General features: G+C 40.0%; 3 protein-coding genes across 3 annotated transcripts; 2 read left to right on the forward strand and 1 right to left on the reverse strand.

Moving 5' to 3' along the window:
* Positions 1-6,543: 6,543 nt before the first annotated feature.
* LOC122052507 lies at positions 6,544-7,688 on the reverse strand. The gene has a single exon (XM_042614053.1). The coding sequence runs from the start codon at positions 7,628-7,630 to the stop codon at positions 6,674-6,676; it is 957 nt and encodes a 318-aa protein (XP_042469987.1). The 5' UTR covers positions 7,631-7,688; the 3' UTR covers positions 6,544-6,673.
* Positions 7,689-8,590: 902 nt separating this feature from the next.
* On the forward strand, positions 8,591-13,044 carry LOC122052509 (G-box-binding factor 1-like). Its single transcript, XM_042614056.1, has 9 exons — positions 8,591-8,932; positions 9,053-9,142; positions 9,271-9,425; positions 9,500-9,557; positions 9,867-9,915; positions 9,998-10,230; positions 10,325-10,402; positions 12,383-12,508; positions 12,590-13,044. Exons 1-9 carry the CDS (start codon positions 8,726-8,728, stop codon positions 12,650-12,652), a joined length of 1,059 nt encoding a protein of 352 aa, XP_042469990.1. The 5' UTR covers positions 8,591-8,725; the 3' UTR covers positions 12,653-13,044.
* Positions 13,045-13,187: 143 nt separating this feature from the next.
* Positions 13,188-15,669, forward strand: LOC122052508. Its single transcript, XM_042614054.1, has 2 exons — positions 13,188-14,657; positions 14,783-15,669. The coding sequence occupies exons 1-2, from the start codon at positions 14,120-14,122 to the stop codon at positions 15,640-15,642; spliced, it is 1,398 nt and encodes a 465-aa protein (XP_042469988.1). The 5' UTR covers positions 13,188-14,119; the 3' UTR covers positions 15,643-15,669.
* Positions 15,670-20,597: the final 4,928 nt, after the last annotated feature.

Here is a 20,597-nt window from a genome sequence, read left to right on the forward strand (position 1 = left end):
TGATCAAATCAATATGCCCTTTGAAGTGGAGTCATTTTTCTTCCATGCCTTATAGGCATCAAGATCTCGTATGTGTTGTGTAGTGGGACCATCTATAGGTTCTACCATAACCTGATTTACAGCCTCTAGAACTTCTTATTCCTCAAGTACATACTGTATCTTGAAGTGCCGGATCTTATAGTTATCTCTATTAAATTTTTCACCCTTGTTGAGTTCAGTTGTAATGTTTTTGGTTGTCATAATCTATCATAAATAAATACATTATTTTGTATTCAGTGTAATTCATATGCATGCAATTTATGATTGACTCAATATTAATTTGCGTTGGTTTACAAAATCAAGTGACAACAGTGTTTTCACTCATCATTCATATGACCAATCAAATCAATATTGATCAATTCTATTATATACATCCCAAAAAAAGAACTAATCATCTATAATATTATAATTTCTTTAATTAAATGAACTGATTATTTAATAAATCATGATTACTTTAATTAAATAAACTGATCATTTAATAAAAATAGACTATCATGCATCATGTCGAGTAAACAGCATAAATAAATGAGCATATCATTAACATGAAATTATGCTGCATATTATTAATATATAACTAAATGTAATAAATGAAATAGACTAATATTGTTCACACGTAATGAAAATAACAAGAACAGAACTCTAGTAAACTAGATAGGCTACTACTACTCTCACTAGGACAGACACTAGTACAATGACCAATATTATCCCTTTTAGCCTGAACTCATTTGGGGTAATCTCAAGCAAGATAGCTTCAGGATTCTCTATTAGATCCACAATCAGATCTATCTCTGGATTCTCCTCGATCATTTCCGGGCCCTCTTTGAACTCTTTAGGATCCTTTTCAGCCATATGGTGAAGCAATTTCTCACATAATACTGAATATGTGATGCACCCTTGATGACACCCCCAAACATAGTCTGCTATCATCCTAGGATTTTCTGGCAATGAACGCATCAAAACCCAAATCCTATAACTGTTCAAAACTGGAAACTCTTCTCGCTCAAGTTTCCAAAATAGATCATCAAACCGTCCAACGTGTCCATCGACTCCACAAGTAGAGTTATACTCTATCTTCTGAATTTCCTCCTTGAGCTATTTTTGTCGCACTTCGCGACGAGTCAATGTGGTAATCGTTCGTACCACCTGAAAAATTAAAATTAAATAAGTCAGTACAAAACCGACTAACCAGTACAAAACCGGCTTAATTTAATTGATAGAGGCATAGTGCTAACATAATAAATTAAGAAAAACAAATCTTCTCGATTTTCAGGAGTCTAAGTCGACTGACCCATTGGATCAGTTGATTAAGAATCTAAATTCTAAGCTTGGTCCATTATCCACAATTATAACTGATCTAATTGGATAGAGATCTTTGTATCTATATTTTATTACTATTTGATATAAGTTCATTTCAGTTAATTTTAGATTTATTGATCAAACTCAGGTCCGTTTGATCAAATCAATGCTCATTGGTTTAAATCTGACCAATTATAAGAAATCTAATCATTTAATTATATTGGGTCTAAACCCAATTAATTAACCTAAAATTATTCGAGTTTGGATCATATTGGTTCAAATAAACTAATTAATGGTTTAAATCTGAACCGTGTCTAACTGGACCAAACTGATCTAGTCCATTAATTAAATCCATTTGACAATTAATTACTGAATGCAAAAATTAATGCTACTAATGCATTAGTTGGCAAAAAAAAAATATGCTTTACTTAATTAAGACAAAAAGCATAATTATGTTTCTTCATTTCATTTCGAATGCATGTAGTAATGAAACGTTTTTTCTATTTGATTTTCTAAAATCAAACTTTTCCTTCATCGTGCTTCACCATTTCACGCGTTTCGCCGTTTTCTACACGATGCCCGCCGCACGCTAAGCAACCACGACGGACTCGATTGCAATCGCAACGGACTCGGTCGCTAGCCTTGTCAGCCTTCTGCCGACCTTACAAGGTGGTTGCCGGTCCTTTCCAGCACTAGAATCTAGTCATTTTTAACACAACGAGGTCACAGGAGCTTGATTTGACCGTCCCAGCCACCAACGCATCGCCGGCCATCGAGGATGCCATCGCCAGCCACAAAATTCCTTCGCTCGCATATCCATGCGGCCTGAGTCCGGCTCTGATGGAAATCACGATCTACTCGGCAGCGATGCTAACGTTGGCGAATGCCTCGATTGCCGACCTGCAACCCCGTCACAGGTCTCCCTGTGACCTTATTGTTGACAACCATCGGAGACAACAAAAACTCCGTTCCATCAAAGCTTACGGCGTAGGCCATTGGGGCAAATCACGACATGCACGCGATCTTGCCCTGTGTTGACAGCAGGCAACATACTCCAATAGAAATCGACAATGATTTTAAACAAGAAATTTGTCATGCATGTAGAACTAATATACGCTCTGATACCATTGTTGATATTCTAAATATATGAATCAAAACGAATTAAAACGGTGAACGCTTACAATGATCTCCCACATATCTACAATTGGCAACGATTGGTCTTGCTATCGGACGAGCGATCACATGATCGGAAAGCTCTCCACAATTCCATGAACCAAATCTCACCGTCTCAGATGTTTTTCTCACTCTCTCATCTGTTTCTCTACACCGTGAATCATTCCTCATGATCCTTGGGTGCACCCCTTATAAAGGGAAATAATCCAAGAGTATAATGGACTTTTTCATTAAAAATAGTGGAGAATATAGACATGTCCCACGTTCCCATTTCCTACATGATGATCTTATCGTGAGACAATAGAAAACTTTAAGGTCAAAACAATATGGGCATCAAGACAAGAAAACATGAAGACTTCAACATATTTGAAGGGTGAATGGTGCAATGACAAAGTGTAGTTTAAACAAGTACATGAAATATTATTTGATTGTTCATCCGTTATTTATAAGATATGCTAGTTTATAAATCAATTTATGCCTCGTAAATTATAGATTATTTTGATTGTTTTTTAGTCTTGACTGATTTTAAATTCAAAAACACTATAAAAAATTTATGTCTTTTCAAATTTGCAACTAAAATTTGGCGACAAACTGAATTGAAAACCACTTTGAGACCATTATGTGCCAACATAATGTTAAGTTTAGAAGTTGTAAGCGAATTTATAAATCAACTTGTGCCCAATAAATTTATGATTTTAACATTTTAGAGTTAGAAGCTCTCAAAGCTCATGTTAAAGCTAAGAATCTAAAAAACGCATAGCCTCTCAAATTTTGTCATAAATTGATTCACAAATTAATTTGCAAATCTCATGATAGTCATTGACAAGTTTAAAGGTGCAAAATGATTGTAAAATCATCTTCCGCCTTGTAAATACGCACGTTACAACCTTATTAAAATTAGAAATCTTAAATTTTGGACACAAGCCAATTAGATCCTCAAAAAATCTATTCTGAGTTAATGCCCAGTTCCAAAAGTACATTTTGACATACTTGGAGATAAACATTTACTTAAATTGAGTGATATAAAGTAAACTATAACAAATACGATATCAAACTAAAAAAAAAAATTAATTAACAATAATAAAATAATCAAACTATAACAAATATGATATCAAACTAAAAAAAATTAATTAATTAACAATAATAAAATAAAATAAATTTATTTAAATATAAATGATGATTCAATAAAAATATAATAAAAATCTTGGATTTATGAGACACAAATAGCTGTGCCTTGAAATTTGACATCCTCAAATCGAAAGAAAATTTAATTAAAATAGTAATTTTTTAGTTCATATGAATATAGTCATATAAAGACATCTCTAATAGTTAAATTTCTCAATAAATTTTTTTTATAGTTCCCAATATGTCACATCAATACCACATCATTAGTATAAAAATCTCTTAAGACATCTTTAATGGTTAACTCTTTCAATAAGTTTTTTATAATTTTCAATATGCCACATCAATACCATATCACAAGTATAAAAATCTATTATCCTCTTCACAATTAAAAACCTCCCTATAATTTTTTGTGTCCTACTTTATAAATCACATATTTTTATTTATTATTTTTTATTTAATATCTTTATATAATTTTCATTTGATATTTTAATTAATTATGATCTTTAATTTAATTATAATTTATAATTAATAAATTAATTTATTTATGCTTTTTAATTTAATTTAATTTATAATTTTTATTTAATATTTAATTTACTTATAAATTTAATTTAATTATAATTATTTGTATATTTTTTTAACTTATCTAACTATTTATGAAATAAAATATTATAATTAAATGGTTTATCAAATAATTTATTTTTTAATTATTTGGAAAGAGTTAATGTACATTAATTACTAGCTCCATCTTTAAGAGAAAAAAAAAAAAAATTTGAAAACTCAAACCTCCTCTTCAATTAAAAATCTCAAACCTCTCCTACACAATTATAAAGCTTAAAGCATTTTCAATGGTTAAAGTTAAACTTTTTTTTATGATTCCAATATGTCACATCAACATTCTAAAAACCTATTAAAACAACTCCAATAGTTAGAGTTCTAAAAAGTTCTAAATAATTTTTAAGTGGTCTAATTAATAACATATAATTGCATGACTACATGCATATTACATAAATTTCAAAGAAAAACACAGCTTTGAAATTTCACTACGACTCTTAAAATACAAAACTCAAATCTTAAGCATCCACAATAGTTAAAACTTTTTTATTCAACTTTTTCATTTTTCAAACCTCTTTAAAAATCTTGCATTGGAGATGCCGTTGATGGATAAAACTTTTTAATTCCCAACTTTAACACAACATTTAATGTAAGTTTGTGACTTCAAAAATGTTACCTGGTGCACAAATACTGGAGTCATCAGCTCTCCCTATGCACAAAAATGTTACCTTGTGACGATTCTCCATCAAACTTCCATCCACAAGTACTCCACAACCCAACGTTGCTGACTCCATCAGCTCTCCTTATCAAACCCTGTGCTGTTCTTCCTTGCATCTCTCCCTCTGCTTTGCTTCCAAAGAACTTTCACCTGTGGAACCTTGTTGATGGCATGAAGATGTAGTGAAGAGTAAAGCTCATATCAAAGTTAATTCAATTTCAAGGAAGGAGTTCATCAATCTTAGTGGATGACACTGTGAAGCATCCAACAATTAGTCTTTAATTCGGTCATTATCATTCACTCAGCTGTGTCTCGCGTGTGAGATTAAGGATAAAATTAGAAACAGGAAAGATCCATCTAGATCTGAATCGATTATTGAAGACAACAGGTATGAGTGCTCTCTGGCTCAATCTCTCTCTTCATTGAGATCATATATACAAAAGGTTGTATCAGTAGTCTTGTATGTGCCAATGTTTTTAAAATATTAATGTTTATTTAAAAGAATTAAAAAGTGACATTAAAAATGTTAAATGTTATATTTAAAAGGTAAATTTCATTTACCACTCCCATTTTGTCTTTAATCTCTTTATAAAAAAAAGTTATTTCAAATTTTTATATTGATAGAGTTTATTGCATTTTAAGGTATTATGTCAAGATTTAATAATAAATGAAAAATAAATTCAGCATAGATAGAATTGATAGAAGTTTAAATTGATTACTGAAAGATGAAAATAAATTTATTAAAAATGATTAAGGTTGAGAGACATATACTTACTAATTAACCCTAGTTTAAAGTATTCATCATGAGTAAACTAAGTAATCTTAATGGCATGGTGTCAACTTAGCAAAGTTGATCATGACTCATTCTCAACCCCTCTAGACCAGCAAAAGTCAAGTTCGATTGTTGAATTCCAGTTAGGTTCAGACATTTATATTACTTGGACAAAATGGTTTGAGACCTAGTTCAGGTTCACTTTTCAGCAAGGACTAGTGTGTTTCAGGTTGAAATGTCAAACAGCAAACTTGAAGTATGCAATAAGAAGCCCATTTTGGATGGCAAGAACCAAGCGCCATGATGAGTTTATACTATACGAACGAGTTATATAACTCGTTGGCATTTTGACCATATTGATCAACCAATAGTTTAGAGAGGGAAACAACAGTGTCAACAGGGAACTTTTTTTAGTAGATTGATATGTTTGAAATAACTAATCTGTGATCCAAGACTTACGACAGCATCCAATTTGGAGTTGCAAAATGGATATTGAAGAAAAGAATCAAGAGCATGAAAGCAACCTCAATAAATTAATAATAATGTTTCTCAAGTGGATAGCACCTCAGATAAACTGTCAAATCATGGAAAATGTCAGACCTTCAGCAAACTAAAAAACAAGTAAATCCGTAAAAGAGCACAATGGAAAAAATTGCTTGGCCTGAGTCAAGAGAATGCCTCCAGAGATTGAACATGTCTCATTAACATCATTGAACTAAGAGAGCTTAAAGAATTAGCAGTAGAATGTCGCATTGAATTGCTGAGTGAAGGTATCAATCAGATAAGTACAGAAACATTGCTAAATGGACATTCTCAGTAGAAAACAACTAGAAAAATCTATGGACGATAAGAAATTTACAGCTAGAAGTTAAATAGCAACCCAATAGATACATTATCAGGAATACCATGTCTCTACATTATTTTTCAAGAGTGAGAACAGGCAAAACGATGGAATGAGAAAGATGAAGATTAAAAGTACATAGCAACTCATCTGGTTTTCACAGGTTTTCCAATTGGATGGAGCTTTTGAGCGGCACGTACTCACCGAGATACTCGCCCAAGTGGTCATACAGGGCACTCTTGTCGATCTGCTGGTGGTGGTAACTCTTGCAGACATAGTAGAAGACGCTCTGCACGAGCAGGCCGACGAGGTTCACAACAACAAGCACGGCCACAAGGGCGCCGCCGATAAGAACCTTGGTGGAGACGCTAGTGACGCCAAGGCTGCCCTCCTCGCGGGGGCCCTTCACAACGACAGCACGGAAGATAATTCCGACCAGACCGCACGCGGTGAGGTAGGCGACGACAAGGACGGCCGCCATGCGGACACGGCCGCGGAGGAGGTCGCGGCTCTTGGCCATGGCCGCGAGGCCGCAGAGGGGCTCGAGGACGGAGACGACGCTGGCGAGGTGCCACAGTGCGGAGATGTAGACGTGGGCGGCGAGGAATACGAGGAGGACGAGGGCGATGAGGATGATAACCAGGGGGGAGGAGGGGGCGAGGAGAAGAGGGAGGAGGGCGAGGACGAGTGCGAGATTGTAGACGAGCATGAGGAGGGCGACCCATAGGAAGGTGCGGAAGAGGCGAGGGAAGATGGGGCGGACGGCGGAGAGGGAGGAGGCGAAGGAAACGGGCTTGGCAGCGTAGAGGGAGGCGACGGTGAAGACGACTGCAGCGGTGGAGAGCAGAGAGAAGGTGAAGAGGAAGAGGAGATAGAGGAAGAGGTATAGGAGGAGGAGGATCCAGTCGGCGGCGGCGGAGGAGGGGTTGTGGCGGAGGTGGAGGAGGAGGGGGTGGGTGAAGAGGGAGTGAGCGAGGACCGCGAAGGAGAAGGGGAAGACGAGGGTAAGGGTGAGGGCGGCGAAGGTGCGCGGGGCGGCGCGCGGTACCGCCACCGATTCCCGGAGCACGTCCGCCGCCGACAAGGATTGCAGCTCCTCCAGCTGTAGATCCATCAGTAGCTTCTTCAACCACTTCGCCCCTTTTCTTCGTCTGGTTCCTTTATCTTCGGTTTGTCCTAAAAATGGGCCTTCGTGGGCCGGTAATCCTTTTTAATAATACCTTCGCAAGTAAGTAACAAATAAATTGAAAAGAATATATTATTTATTTATTTATTTATTTATTTATTTATTTTTTGAGAAAACTAAGAGAATCATATGAATAATTTCTTAGGTAGCCAATGAAGAATAAAATTATTCAATAATCATAGTTCTATGGTTGACATATATAATTTGATATTATTGGAGCAAAAACTTAGATGGTCAGTCCCCCGATAATATTCTTTTTTTTATTATAATGTTCATATATATTTTAACATCCTCATTTTTTTTCCATACTCTCATCTTATATTCAGCTTAATATTTTATATAATTTTCTTTTAATTTTTTGATATACTTTATATTTACAAAGAATATAAAGTATCTCTCAGCCCCTTTATTCTTTTATAAAAAAAACCATAAATAATTATAAGGGTAACCCCTACCAATAATAAGTTATAAAGATATTTTTAAAACAATACTTATAAAAGAAAGACAAATAGTGAAAGTATTGGGAACATTTTGGACGATTAATTAAAGTTTGGGCTAAAAACTAAAGTTTTTCTCGTAAGCAAAAGGCAATAGGCCCATGATTCAGTGTTTCAGCCCATTAAGCACGTTGCTGAATGAAAATCCAATCTCTCACGCGCTGCCACCTCATCACTTCCCACGATCTAGTTTTCTTCAATAAATTCCTTATCAACCCGGGAGACGCGTTCGCTGGAGGGCTCCGCCTTACGATAACGGATACAGTCTCCGGGTCCCATTTCTAGGCTACCAATGAAAATTCATCGCGTAACTTTCGCGCGTGCAAGTATGTGCGTGGTCGGATGGCTCCTTTTTCCTCTCCCAGCGCCGCGTCGGATCCAATCCTCGCTGGTAATAAAACCCTAGCGCTCAGATCTCTCTCCGTGGCCGAATCGATCGAGTTCCGCTTGCCATCTCATTCTCGCCCTCTCCACCTCCTCCTCCTCCCGTGTCCTACGCCGCTGCTTCCACTTGTGGCGAAATCGGATGGGTTCCCACAAGGAGAAGACCGCCACCGCCAAATTGTCGCCGGAAGCCCCCTCCAAGGGCCCACTAGAACCGCAACCGACGCCGTTGACCGCCGTCCACCCCATGCACGCCTTCTACGGGCACGGAGTCCCGGCCGTGATGCCCCAGGCCTTCTATTCCGCTTCTCCGATCGCCGCGGGGCAGCCGATGGTCTGGGGACCTCAGGTTTGTAAAATTCCTCCTGGTGGGATTGGAAAAAGCTTGCATCGGAGTTAAAAGAAACTGGATCTTTTTACCCCTTTTTGGTTTCTGTTGATGGTTTTTTTTCGTAATTGAATCTACCAGCAAGTGATTCCGCCACCCTTTGGAAGTCCGATCCCGTACGCTTCGTTCTACCCCCATGGAGGATTTTATGCTCAACCGCAGATGAACGTGGTAGATAAATATTATATTCATCTTTTTAGTTTTCCTTTGCTTCAAGTTTTTTTTTTTAAAAAAAAATTAGCTTCGATTTGGGGTTTTGATTGTAGACAAATAATGTTTGTGAGTGGGTAATTGCCTAGGGCATAGCTTACCGTACGACTGAAACTGAAGGGAGACCCTCGGAGCTGAAGGAGCAGCATCCAGCAAGCAAGGAAGCTTCTGGAGGGGAATCTCGAAGGAATAGAGAGAATAACGGTAAAGGAGCCTCCAGTGTTGGGGAGGATGCCTCGCACAGGTTGGCTTTGCGGCATGGATAAATGGAAGTTGTTCGTTCTTGTTGAATTTTCTGTTGATATTGTTCTTCTGCAGTGATCATACCGAAACAGAGGGGTCGTCTGATACTGTAGGAGACGATGGCCAACCAAAGGTAAGCAAGGGCATTTTCCCTTGCTTCTCAGGTTTTGTTATGTTACTTGTTGCAGTTGTTCCTGCCATTTGCACTTCTTTGGAAGTCTTAAGAAAAATGAAATCCTTCAATTTATGGTTAGATGATGGAGCTATATTTTTCTTTTCTTTTCTTTTTGGCATTCGTCTGTGCCTCATCTACCTTTGTGTTGTTGAAACCATTGTATTTTGGGACCAGTATTGATGCTGTTACTGCTCAGTCTCTTGTTTGTTAAAAAAAACACAAGAAATCTTTTCAAATTTAGTTAACACAGTATTCTTGGTTATTTAGGTACATTACTCGACTGGAAAGAGAGATCATGAAATTGTAGTTGCAAAAGGTAAATCTTTTATATGAAAAATGATTAATCTCTTGGTCAATTTGAAATTTTCTGGTCATATTCATTCTACCGTTTTGCTCAGGAGGAACCTCTCGTTCCCTTAGCAATGATGAACATAATGGCGTTAGCGGTCAATCATCTTATAGTGGAAGGGTGCGAACTGCCAAAAAACTACAAGTCTCTGCCCCAGGAAGAGCAGCACTTCCTGGTTCTCAAAATAATATGAATACTGAGATGGACTTGTTGGGTTCTTCCCTTGCTGGATCTGTCCCCATGTATGCTAGGCCTAATGGGACAAATTCAGGAGCAATATTGGTATGATGTCAGGAGGACATGCATGATGAACCATGATCTAAGTTTCTCATTTCTTTCTTTTCCTTTTAAAATAATAATATTAATAATTTTGCAGGATGAACGTGATCAGAGGAGGGAGAAACGAAAACAATCTAACAGAGAATCTGCTAGAAGATCAAGGATGAGGAAGCAGGTTTTTTTTTTTAATTTTAGATTACTGAAACATTGGCTTTGTTACATTATGGCGTAAGGCACTTCTCAGTTTTCTTCTTTTTAGTTCATTTTCTTCAGCTTATCGGTACCCTGTTATATCTTGCTTTAAATTTGTGCTAAAAAGGAATGGAGGTTTGTAGAATTGATTTGCTTAATCAGAAATTAACACTATGTCCAATTAACTAGCCTTTTAGATATTGTTAAGTTTGAAAATATAACATGATGTATCACTTAATTTGATATTATGTGCATAACTAGACTTGAAAGTGCAATGATCTGGATTGCTTTAATGTGCTCTCAGCTGCTAAAGGTGATGATCAATTAAGAGAAGGATATCTTTTTGTGAATATAGTTTAATGATCTAAACTGGTCCATCTTTAATTTTAAGTTTTATAAGGGTTCCCTTGCTTCTTAAAATCATAAGAAAACATAATTATATGGCTAATATTGCTATCATGGAGATTCAAATAATTACCTGCACAGTATCTGTTGTTCATGGCTTTATTGATGCATCTCTTCTCACATCTTTCGTTCAGATGTGATGGTTGTTTTAATATGTCAGTCTTGTGTTTTCAAACTTATTTATAGGTGACACCAGCTAATCACAGTTCCAGACAGATGGGGTCTTTTTCTAATTTTCTTGTTCTAGAACTGTTTATGAAACTTTCCTTCATTGTTATACACCTTGCATTTATTTTATATAAATGCTATGGTACTTGTAGGACTTTCTCTGTTCTCAGTTTCTTTACAATATGAGAGTATTATTTTTATACGTGTAGAAACTAAAATTCCAAATACAAATTTTATAATTTTTGAACTGGATATTATGATCATCATGTTGTGTTTATTTCAACTATTTGGGATTCGCTACATGAGGCTTACCCCTACATTGATCTTACTATATCACTAATAATATTCATAAAAGATAAATTCAATAATTTCAGAACTTAATCTTTTACATTACAAATTGAAGAAGATTAAGGTGGCATTTGTGCCATAAGAACTGTTCGGATATGGGACTATGCATGGGAAATTAACTATCATACAGGTGACCTTATATGCATAAATCATAAATTGATTTATTGTCCCAACTTTCTAGTTTAAACCTTACACATTCCGATTCTTTTAATTTGATCCGTTTGTATAGAGTGCATCTATGAATGTGCAATCAATTACAATGCCTGGTAGTCCATATGGTTTGGAAGGTGCTTTTTTGTTGGAAAAGAATCTACCTAAATGGCCTAGTTAGTTTATTATTATCTGATGTTATTTGGTATTCTATTTGTGATCTTCTTCTATCCTATCACTTGTGCTAAAAGGACAAAAAAAAATCCTATGAACATGCATGACAAATTATTCTTTCCAAGTGTTAAAAAGTAAAGACATATGGTATATAAGACATAAAAAGAAATAGTAACTAAAACATTAATCGATCCAACATAAAAATAGAAATGCATGTGTGAAGTTACAACGAGAAAAAAATAAATGAAAAGCTAGGGAAAATGAGGTGAAGTCCTGGCTTATGTTTAAATGATAAAAATGGGAACGTTCAAAGATGGCCATCAAATGTCTTAGGGATAATGGAGAGAATGGAAAATATCGGCCACATTGGCTACTCCAACTAGTTGCTACATTTGGCTTCTTTTGTTGCAAATTTGTTCCATGACAACAATCACTCATTTTCAGGCTCTGATTATGTTCGATTCTTCCAAAGTATCATTAACAATAGGATATTGCTTACAATTTTCCGCTTATCTCACCATTTGGTAGTTCTCATATTTTACCGCTTCTTTTAGGATTTCATTAGCATGCATCGTGGTATGCTTTAACATTTTTAGTAGAAAAATGCACACACTTGTTTTTCTATCTTATTTGTATGTTTAATATTCATCTGGACTAGTTTTATTGAAAAAATATCAGCAACCAAATTGAGAGTACTTTTTTTTCTGTTTTTTACCAGCAAGAATGTGAAGAATTGGAAAGGAAAGTGACCGATTTGAGCAATGAAAACAGTGCCCTCAGATTAGAACTTCAAAATCTCAAGAAGTTGTGCGAGGGAATGGAAACTGAGAACAGAACTATCTTGGTTAGTTTCTTTTCTTATTTATATCCTATTGGAGGGTACATGCATCTCCTGCTGAAATTCTGTACCTATTTCTTGGAACAGGAGGATCTAAAACAATCTAGAGGATCAGAGACTTTGTCCAAGCTTAGCATCAGCATGAACTGACCAAAATTTCAATCAGGCGAGGTGTAAGTTATATTTTCAAGACTAATCTAATGGTACTCCTTGGTACCTTTGTTCTTCGTCCAATCCACCGGCGTTGGACTCTTGACTCATTTTTTTGTTGATCAGAGGGTCTTTCGTATATCTGGCTATATATGTTTAGTGATTAAGTGCCACACTTTAACATTTTCATTAAAAGAGTTGCCGTTTATTTTATTTCTTTTCTTTTCTTTTCCTTTTTGTGTGCCCAGCTGTGTTAGATGTGTGGAACTTCATTCCGCGTGAAAAATTCAGTGGGAAGTGTGCGTTAGAATTCTAATTTTACTTTAATTTCTCATGTAATATGACTGTTGGAATATAATTCTCGATATAAAATGGTTGATGGTTTTTCCGTATTTGTTTATGTATTATTTGATTATATTCAGAGGAAGCAATGTTTTCTATGAACATAAGACTGATTCTGAACCAAAGTTGTCAAAGGCGAGCATGAGGCGCGCCTCAGGCATTGGGCGAGGCTACATCGCCTCAGGGAACCATCGGGTGTCGAGGATGGCCAGGCAAGCGCCTGCTGCGCCTTTGTCTCCCTTTGCTTGAGGCGCAAAGCGGTGGAAAGGCGATGCCTTTCCACTAGGGTACGAGGGTTTTTTTTTTTAAATGATCTAATCACCCAAAGCCCATAGAAGTCCAACTCATGATTAATTTCCTCTTCTCTATGGACAAGAGGTGATACAAATTCTCTACATGCACGACAGTACGTCTCCTCTTCCCTATTTCCTTTGAAATTGATTCGAAGCTTCACTGCTTCAGCGGCGCTTCAGCGACGTTTTCCCATAGTTTCTCCTCTGCTCGTGGAATTTTTCCTCATACTCTGAAGTTTCATGCAGGCTGCCTGCAAGATGTAAGTTCCTTTGATCCTATCCAAATTGTCCAATACTTATTTACTATCATATATTATTAGTATATTACTAATCGACTCCCTTGTTAAGTTTTGTTCTTATCAATATTAATCGGTCCCCTTGTTAAGTTGTTCTTGTCAATTAGGTATGACTTCTCAACAGCAATCAGAAAATCAAAACACACAATCAGACGATGATAATAAAAGAGGCCTTGATTGGAAGCATTGTTATTTGAAAAACCCGAAAGATTCTAATAGTGTGACATGTAGGTTTTGTGGGTTCACTTCCAATGGAGGAATTTTTCGAGCCAAACAACATATTGCTGGAAATTCAAAAAATGTTAGAAAATGCAAAGAATGCCCACAAAGTGTCTGTGATGAACTGTTGAACTATATGAATGAAAAGAAGAAACAAACGTTGCGAGCTTGTGGTGGAATGAAGCAAGATTTTTGCTTTCTTGATGTCGATGAAGATGAAGAAGATGCACAGGTAGTACAACTAAGTTCTAAAGAAAGTAAAAAAGCAAAATTGGACTTCGACAGAGGAGATTGAGAATGGTAGTGTTAAAGGGCCAATGGACCTCTTTATTACGAAGAAGAAAACCAAAGGTGGGAAATTGAGGCAAACAAGCATAAATGATGCATGTGACAACGAGCTTAGAAATCGAACAGTTCAAAAGATAGCCCGTTTCATGTATCAAGCTGCGATTTCTTTCAATGCTACCCATTTAGATAGCTTCAAGGAAATGATTGAAACCATAGGTCAGTATGGGCCGAATTTGAAACCACCAAGTTATCATGAATTGAGGGTACCTCTTTTACAGAAGGAAATTGTCTACACAAATGAGTTGTTAAAAGAAAACAGAGATGAATGTGAGAAATATGGTTGCTCAATTATGTTTGATGGATGGACTGATAGGAAACAGAGGGCATTGATCAACTTTTTGGTTAATTCACCCAAAGGAACAATGTTCTTGAAATCTGTGGATGCATCCACCCATGTCAAGACTGGAACCCTACTATATGAGTTGCTTGATAGATTTGTAGAACGCGCGGGGGAGAAAAATGTTGTGCAAGTGATTTCAGATAATGGCAGCAATTATGTTTTAGCTGGTATGTAAAGTTAACGAACTCTACTATTTAATATTTATTTGATTGGTGAATGTTCATTCATTTTTTCCTCACTGATAAATGAATATGTTTACGTCGACCTTCTTTTACTTTTTATTTTTTTGTAGGCAAGCTTTTACAGACAAAAAGACCGAATTTGTTTTGGACTCCATGTGCTGCTCATTGCATTGATTTGATGCTAGAGGATATTGGCAAAATTGAGGTGGTTCGAAAGATTATTTCTAGAGCAATTGCTCTTGTTGGCTTCATTTACAATCATGGAAGTGTTTTGCACATGATGAGAGAATGCACTGAAAATAAGGAGCTGGCAAGACATGGAGTCACCCGCTTTGCTACTGCATTTCTCACTTTGCAAAGCCTCCACAAACGACAAAAGGCTTTAAAGAGAATGCTCTTATCTATATCCACTGTAGAGAGTAAGTGGGCTAATGATGCTAAGGGTAAGAGGGCAAATGATATTGTTTTCATGCCTTCTTTTTGGAATAATGTGACATACACACTTAAAGTGATGTGTCCTCTAGTGATGGTTCTTTGCATTGCTAACAATGAAACAAGGCCAGTGATGGGTTATATTTATGAAGCTATGGATAGAGCAAAAGAAACAATTCTGAAGCCCTTTGATAACAATAGAGAGAAATGTAAAAATGTGTTGGACATTATTGATAGTAGATGGGATCATCAGCTTCATCATCCTTTGCATGCAGCGGGATACTACTTAAACCCGTATTTTTACTATCACAATCCGAAAGTTGAGACGGATACAGAAGTAACAAATGGATTGTTTGCATGCATACAAAGATTGATTCCAAGTCCTGAACTGAGGGATAAGATTATTATAGAGGAGTTGCCGGTATATAAGAACTCAGAGTTATTGTTTGGCAATGAATTTGCCATTAGAGCAATGAATAATAAAGACCAACCAATGACACCTAGTATATATTTTGTTTCAAAAAAGTTAAATAGTTAAACTTAAATATCAAATGAAAATAGTGAAATACATTGTTTTTTCAGCGAACTGGTGGAAAATGTTTGGCAATGGTACTCCAAATTTGAAAGAATTTGCTATCAAAGTTCTTAGTCTCACATGCAGTGCTTCGGGTTGTGAAAGGAATTGGAGCATATTTGAGCATGTGAGTAAATGCCAGTACATGACTTCTTTCACTTTTCTTTTCAATTTATAGTTTGCTTACTCACTCTAAAAGTATGATGGTTCCGTCATATGTGGCACAGATACATTCAAAGAAAAGGAATAGACTCGATCACAAGAAACGACAAGATTTGGTGTACGTGAAGTACAATCAAACACTCAAGGCTCGTGCGGTTAAGAAGGATAAAGGAGATCCTATAGTTTTGAGGAATATTGATGATTGCAATAATGAGTGGTTGACTGGAATGATAGAAGATGGTGAGGAACCTATTTTTGATGATGATGATGACACTTTAACATGGAACATTGTAGCAGAGGCTACTGGAGTAGAAGAAGTGACAAGACATACTAGGCAACAACAGACCTCAACCCCTGATCCTGTCCGAGCGCTGAGTCGACGGACGCTGGGGACGTGACACGCTCCGCTATCTCCGACTGATGGTGTAGATCTCCGGCGAACCTGCAAAGAAGCCGAGCTTGGAGGGGTTTCCCGGTAACGACACTCCGACGCTCAAGTCAGGCAACGAGAGATACACCGTAACTGTGGCTACAGTGAACATTTTTCATACCTTCGTCGATGTCTGGGGGTCCTTATATAGGACCCCGGGGAGGCGCGGGCACGTTTCTCTATGCGTGCATGCTTTCCCAAACATATCTTAACTAGCCCCTGTCAGAAAAGTACCTCTGGCGCCATTCCGCAATCGTCCAAGCATATCCCGGATGTGACGGTAGAAGCTTTCACCGTATGATCCTGTGTACGGTTCGGCCACCAACCATGCTGCCTGTCGGTGGCAGACGTTTCGAGGATGATGTTATCCCTGTCTCCTTTGTCCTCTTGCGCTTCTTGTCTGTTCCAGGGCCGAGCGGTTCGGCCGCTCGGCGGGCATATCACTTCTGTCTCGGTAGTATGCTCGGATGAGATCGCTCCTGCCTGTCTTTGTTGCCTTGTGCCCCGGCCGAACGAACAACCCGATAAGCCCTGAAACCATTTTACCTGAGCATCGGAAACTCGACCCCTAGTCGGGTTGTCTTTTATTCCACGGGGGATTCCCGGCCGGTCGACCATCTCAATCCGGTCGGTTGGGTGGCCGGTCGGCCCTCTCAGTCCGGTCGGTCGGGTCTCAGGGTTGAATCTCTTTGACCTCCACATGTCGTTGACCTTCCGCCAGCGAGGGTCCCCCGTCCTTATCACCGGATCACATGCCTCCCCCTCAAGTCTAGTCGAAGGAGGCGCAAAGTCCGACTGACTGGACTGCCGGTCGACCGGAGTGACACCGCTTCGTCACTTTCTGAAATGTTCCTCCTCATGGCCACTCGGCCTCTTACTGCCGTTGGCTTTGCTACCGTGTCGACGGTCAACGCTGACGCTCTTCGGATCTCCTCGGGATTCATGCAAATCCTCTCTATTAAGGCCGAGCACGCGCACTACGCGCCGTAATGGTGCTCATTAAATGTGCCCTTATGGCAGGGTGCCACGTGGCGCCCTGCCATAAGTCATCGTACGGCTCGGCGATGTGTCCGATGGGACATCGGCGGTTTGAAATGAACGACCTGATGGGGACTTCGATTCCTGTGACCTGCATCCGACGATCGAGGCCGATCGGGCCCGACCTTATAAAACCTTCACCTTCTTCGTCCGCCACATTTTTGCCTTTGCGTGTCCCGCAGCTTCAACGTTCCGGCGATTCTGATTCCCCGTGTTCCGACGATTCTCCACCTCCTTGTAAGGTTCTTCCACCCTTCTTCCTTTGATTCCTGTGTTTTCTTCGTGCTTTTGGCCGCGTTCCGTCTTTTGGGTACTGCTTCGCTCCTCTTTTCGCTTGCTCATTTGCTTTCCCTTTCGATTTCTGCTTCCTCCATTGTTCTGGCGATGGCAAGCTCCTCTCATCCTGCAGACCCGGCTCTCGGCCCATGGTATACCACCGTGGAGTCGCGGTTCGATCGGCGCGATGCCGAGAGCTTGTTTAACGCCTTTGATATCCCTTCTGATTTTGAACTAATTTTACCTTCACCTTCCGCTCGGCCTCACAGACCACCGAGCGGCGCCTTTTGTCTTTTTCGCCACCAATTTGTAGCCGGTCTGCGGTTTCCCCTTCACCCCTTCATTGTTGAAGTTTACAACTTTTTTGGTATCCCGCTCGCCCAATTGGTTCCCAACACTTTCCGCCTCCTGTGCGGAGTTGTGGTCTTATTTAAGATACACAATATTTTCCTCCGTCCGAAGGTCTTCTATTATTTTTATTATCCCAAACAATCCGAGCCGGGCATTTATCTGTTTCAAGCTCGGCCCGGCTTGGTCTTTTTTGATAAGCTGCCCTCTTCCAACAAACATTGGAAAGAGAACTTTTTCTACCTTCGTGTTCCTGGGCGGCTCCCATTCCGTAGGAAATGGCAGGTCGGACCGCCCGTCTCTCCCGAGCTGAAGAAATTTAAGACCCGACCGGACTATCTTCAAGCAGCGAATCTGCTAGCCGGTCTGAAGCTCGACATCAACAAGCTCCTACTCGAAGGAGTGATGTACATATTTGGTTTGAGTTCGAGTCGGACCCCCCTTCCGAGCAGCTTTGGTAAGAACTTCACTTGTACATTTGCCTTGAGTTCTAACTAATTTCCTTCTCTTTTCTTTGCAGCAAATATCGTAATGGAGTCCGTGTTGTTCAGAATTTTGAAGAAGAGAGCGGTCGCGCTCGAAGCAGTAGCGGCCAAGGAAATGGAGCAACTTGGCATTGCTCCAGTCGGCTCTCATGAGGAAGAGAGTGAAGCGCAAGCTGGAGAGTCGGCCGCTCAGGCATCACCTATGGATGTGGCTGGCGGTGCAATTGGCAGCAAAGAACCGTCCGTTCGGGAGGAAGATTTCGAACCGGAGGACGAGCTCCCGCTCGACAGGAAAAGACGGCGAGTTGAGAAGCCCCTCCGTTCGGCAACCTCCGCCGTGCAAGCGTCCGAGCGGACGGGCACCGCCTCTCAATGCGGCAAAGCACCATCGGTCGAAGCTCTATCCTCCGACCGGACTCCCTCTCAGCTGGATGCGGCGGCGGCCCCCATCGAAGCGGTGTCGGTTACCTCCCTTCCTCCTGCACCGCGCTGAGCCCTTCGCTCGGGCATTTTGTCTACATTCTCCGGCCCGGCATCTGATCCTTTGGCGTCCGCTCAGACGACTCCGGGCCAACGCCGCACTGTTAGGGCCACTCTGCACCTACCTACCAAGGCGTTCATGGCCGAGTCCGATCGGCCTACGACCCTGGAGCATATGATCACTATGAAGGGGCCCCTCGCCGAGATGTGGGCGGACGCTCGGGCCCGTGTGGCCATGATACCGCTCGACAAGCTGGCTGACAGCCATATGCAGCAGTGAACAGGGGTAAGGTTTACTTCTTCTTTATGTAGTTTTCCCGATCGGCTTCTTAACCTTTCAGTGTACATCAGCGATGGGTAGAAGAGATTGCTGTCTCCAACCGCTTGGCGATGGTGGAGGATGAGCTGAAGAGGCTAAAGAGTCAGGGCGACCCATCGTCTTCCCGAGGCCCTTCTTATGTTGAGCTGTAGAAGGAGCTCGACAAAACCAAGGATCTGTTAGAGGCCGAGAGGAAGAAGACAGTCGACCAGGCTTACATGTTGGACCAGCTAGACAAAAAGGTCAAATCCTATGACCGCAAGATTGATCTGGCCACCACTCGGAAGAACACCGCCATAGCTGATTTGGAAAAGAAGAATGTGGAAGCCTGAGCTCTGCAATAGCATGTAAATGAGCTGGCCGAGCTGCTAGAAGGGGAGCAGAAAGGTCACTCGGAGGACATGACCAAGCTGAAGGACGATTTGAAGGACCTGCAGGGGGCTCTCGATGCTTCCCGTGCTGCCTTCAAGGAGTACCAAGAGGCGGAGCCGGGCCGCGTTGCCTCCTTGAGGCAAACCTACATCCGCTCAGCGGAGTTCGTGGAGAAGGTGTGCGACCGGCTAGTCATCGCCTTCGAGTTGGCCATCGCCGCCACGGCGGATTATTTGAAGTCCAAGGGTCAGCTCCCCGAGTCCGTGGTCATCCCTGCGACAGAGCACGCGACGCTTCTCACTGCCATTCCAAAACACATTTTCAACTACCTTGAATGAAGTATCTTCTGTAATTCTACCAATCAACTGGACTTTAATTTCAATATGTCATCTGTGACTTTTAAATGCTATCTTTAAATGAATGCCCACTCTTGCTACGTTAGCTTTTCATTTCGAGTGTCCTTTAACTGTGCCGACTGGTCTCTCAACCTTTTTCCCGCAGGGAGTTTCTCAAATTCGTCGATCGGTTAACCGACCTCCCACTTCTTTGGATTTCTATGATCTTTTTGCTTAGTGTTTTTTTTCACTTCGCCAATCGGTTAAACGACTTTCCATTTTTCATGACTTTCTGCTAGTGTCTCGCTGAAGTGCTTCAACGCGACGTTGCCTCATCTGGGGGGTTTATAGTCGCCAGTCCGACTCTAGAGTTTAACGTTGCCGCTCGACGGTCTTCCGACCGGAGGGTTTATAGTCCCCGGTTTGACTCTAAGATTTAACGTCGCTGCTCGACGATCTTCAGGCCGGGGGGTTTATAGTCGTCGGTCCGACTCTAAGATTTAATGTCGCTGCTTGACGATCTTCAGGCCGGAGGGTTTATAGTCGCCGATTCGACTCTAAGATTTAATGTTGCTGCTCGACGGTCTTCAGGCCGGGGGGTTTATAGTCGCCGGTCCGACTCTAAGATTTAACGTTGCTGCTCGACGGTCTTCAGGCCGGGGGGTTTATAGTCG

The sequence above is a fragment of the Zingiber officinale genome, chromosome 3A (assembly GCF_018446385.1).
Source record: "Zingiber officinale cultivar Zhangliang chromosome 3A, Zo_v1.1, whole genome shotgun sequence".
In the NCBI taxonomy this organism is placed as follows: domain Eukaryota; kingdom Viridiplantae; phylum Streptophyta; class Magnoliopsida; order Zingiberales; family Zingiberaceae; genus Zingiber; species Zingiber officinale.

Excerpts from the sequence above, each read along its gene's own strand:
- LOC122052507 (XM_042614053.1), bottom strand. The coding sequence starts at position 7,630 with ATGGATCTACAGCTGGAGGAGCTGCAATCCTTGTCGGCGGCGGACGTG.
- LOC122052509 (XM_042614056.1), top strand. The coding sequence starts at position 8,726 with ATGGGTTCCCACAAGGAGAAGACCGCCACCGCCAAATTGTCGCCGGAA. Across the intron at positions 9,426-9,499 it reads GGGGAGGATGCCTCGCACAG|TGATCATACCGAAACAGAGG; the intron begins GTTGGCTTTGCG and ends GTTCTTCTGCAG. Across the intron at positions 9,558-9,866 it reads GAGACGATGGCCAACCAAAG|GTACATTACTCGACTGGAAA; the intron begins GTAAGCAAGGGC and ends TTGGTTATTTAG.
- LOC122052508 (XM_042614054.1), top strand. The coding sequence starts at position 14,120 with ATGGACCTCTTTATTACGAAGAAGAAAACCAAAGGTGGGAAATTGAGG. Across the intron at positions 14,658-14,782 it reads CAGCAATTATGTTTTAGCTG|GCAAGCTTTTACAGACAAAA; the intron begins GTATGTAAAGTT and ends ATTTTTTTGTAG.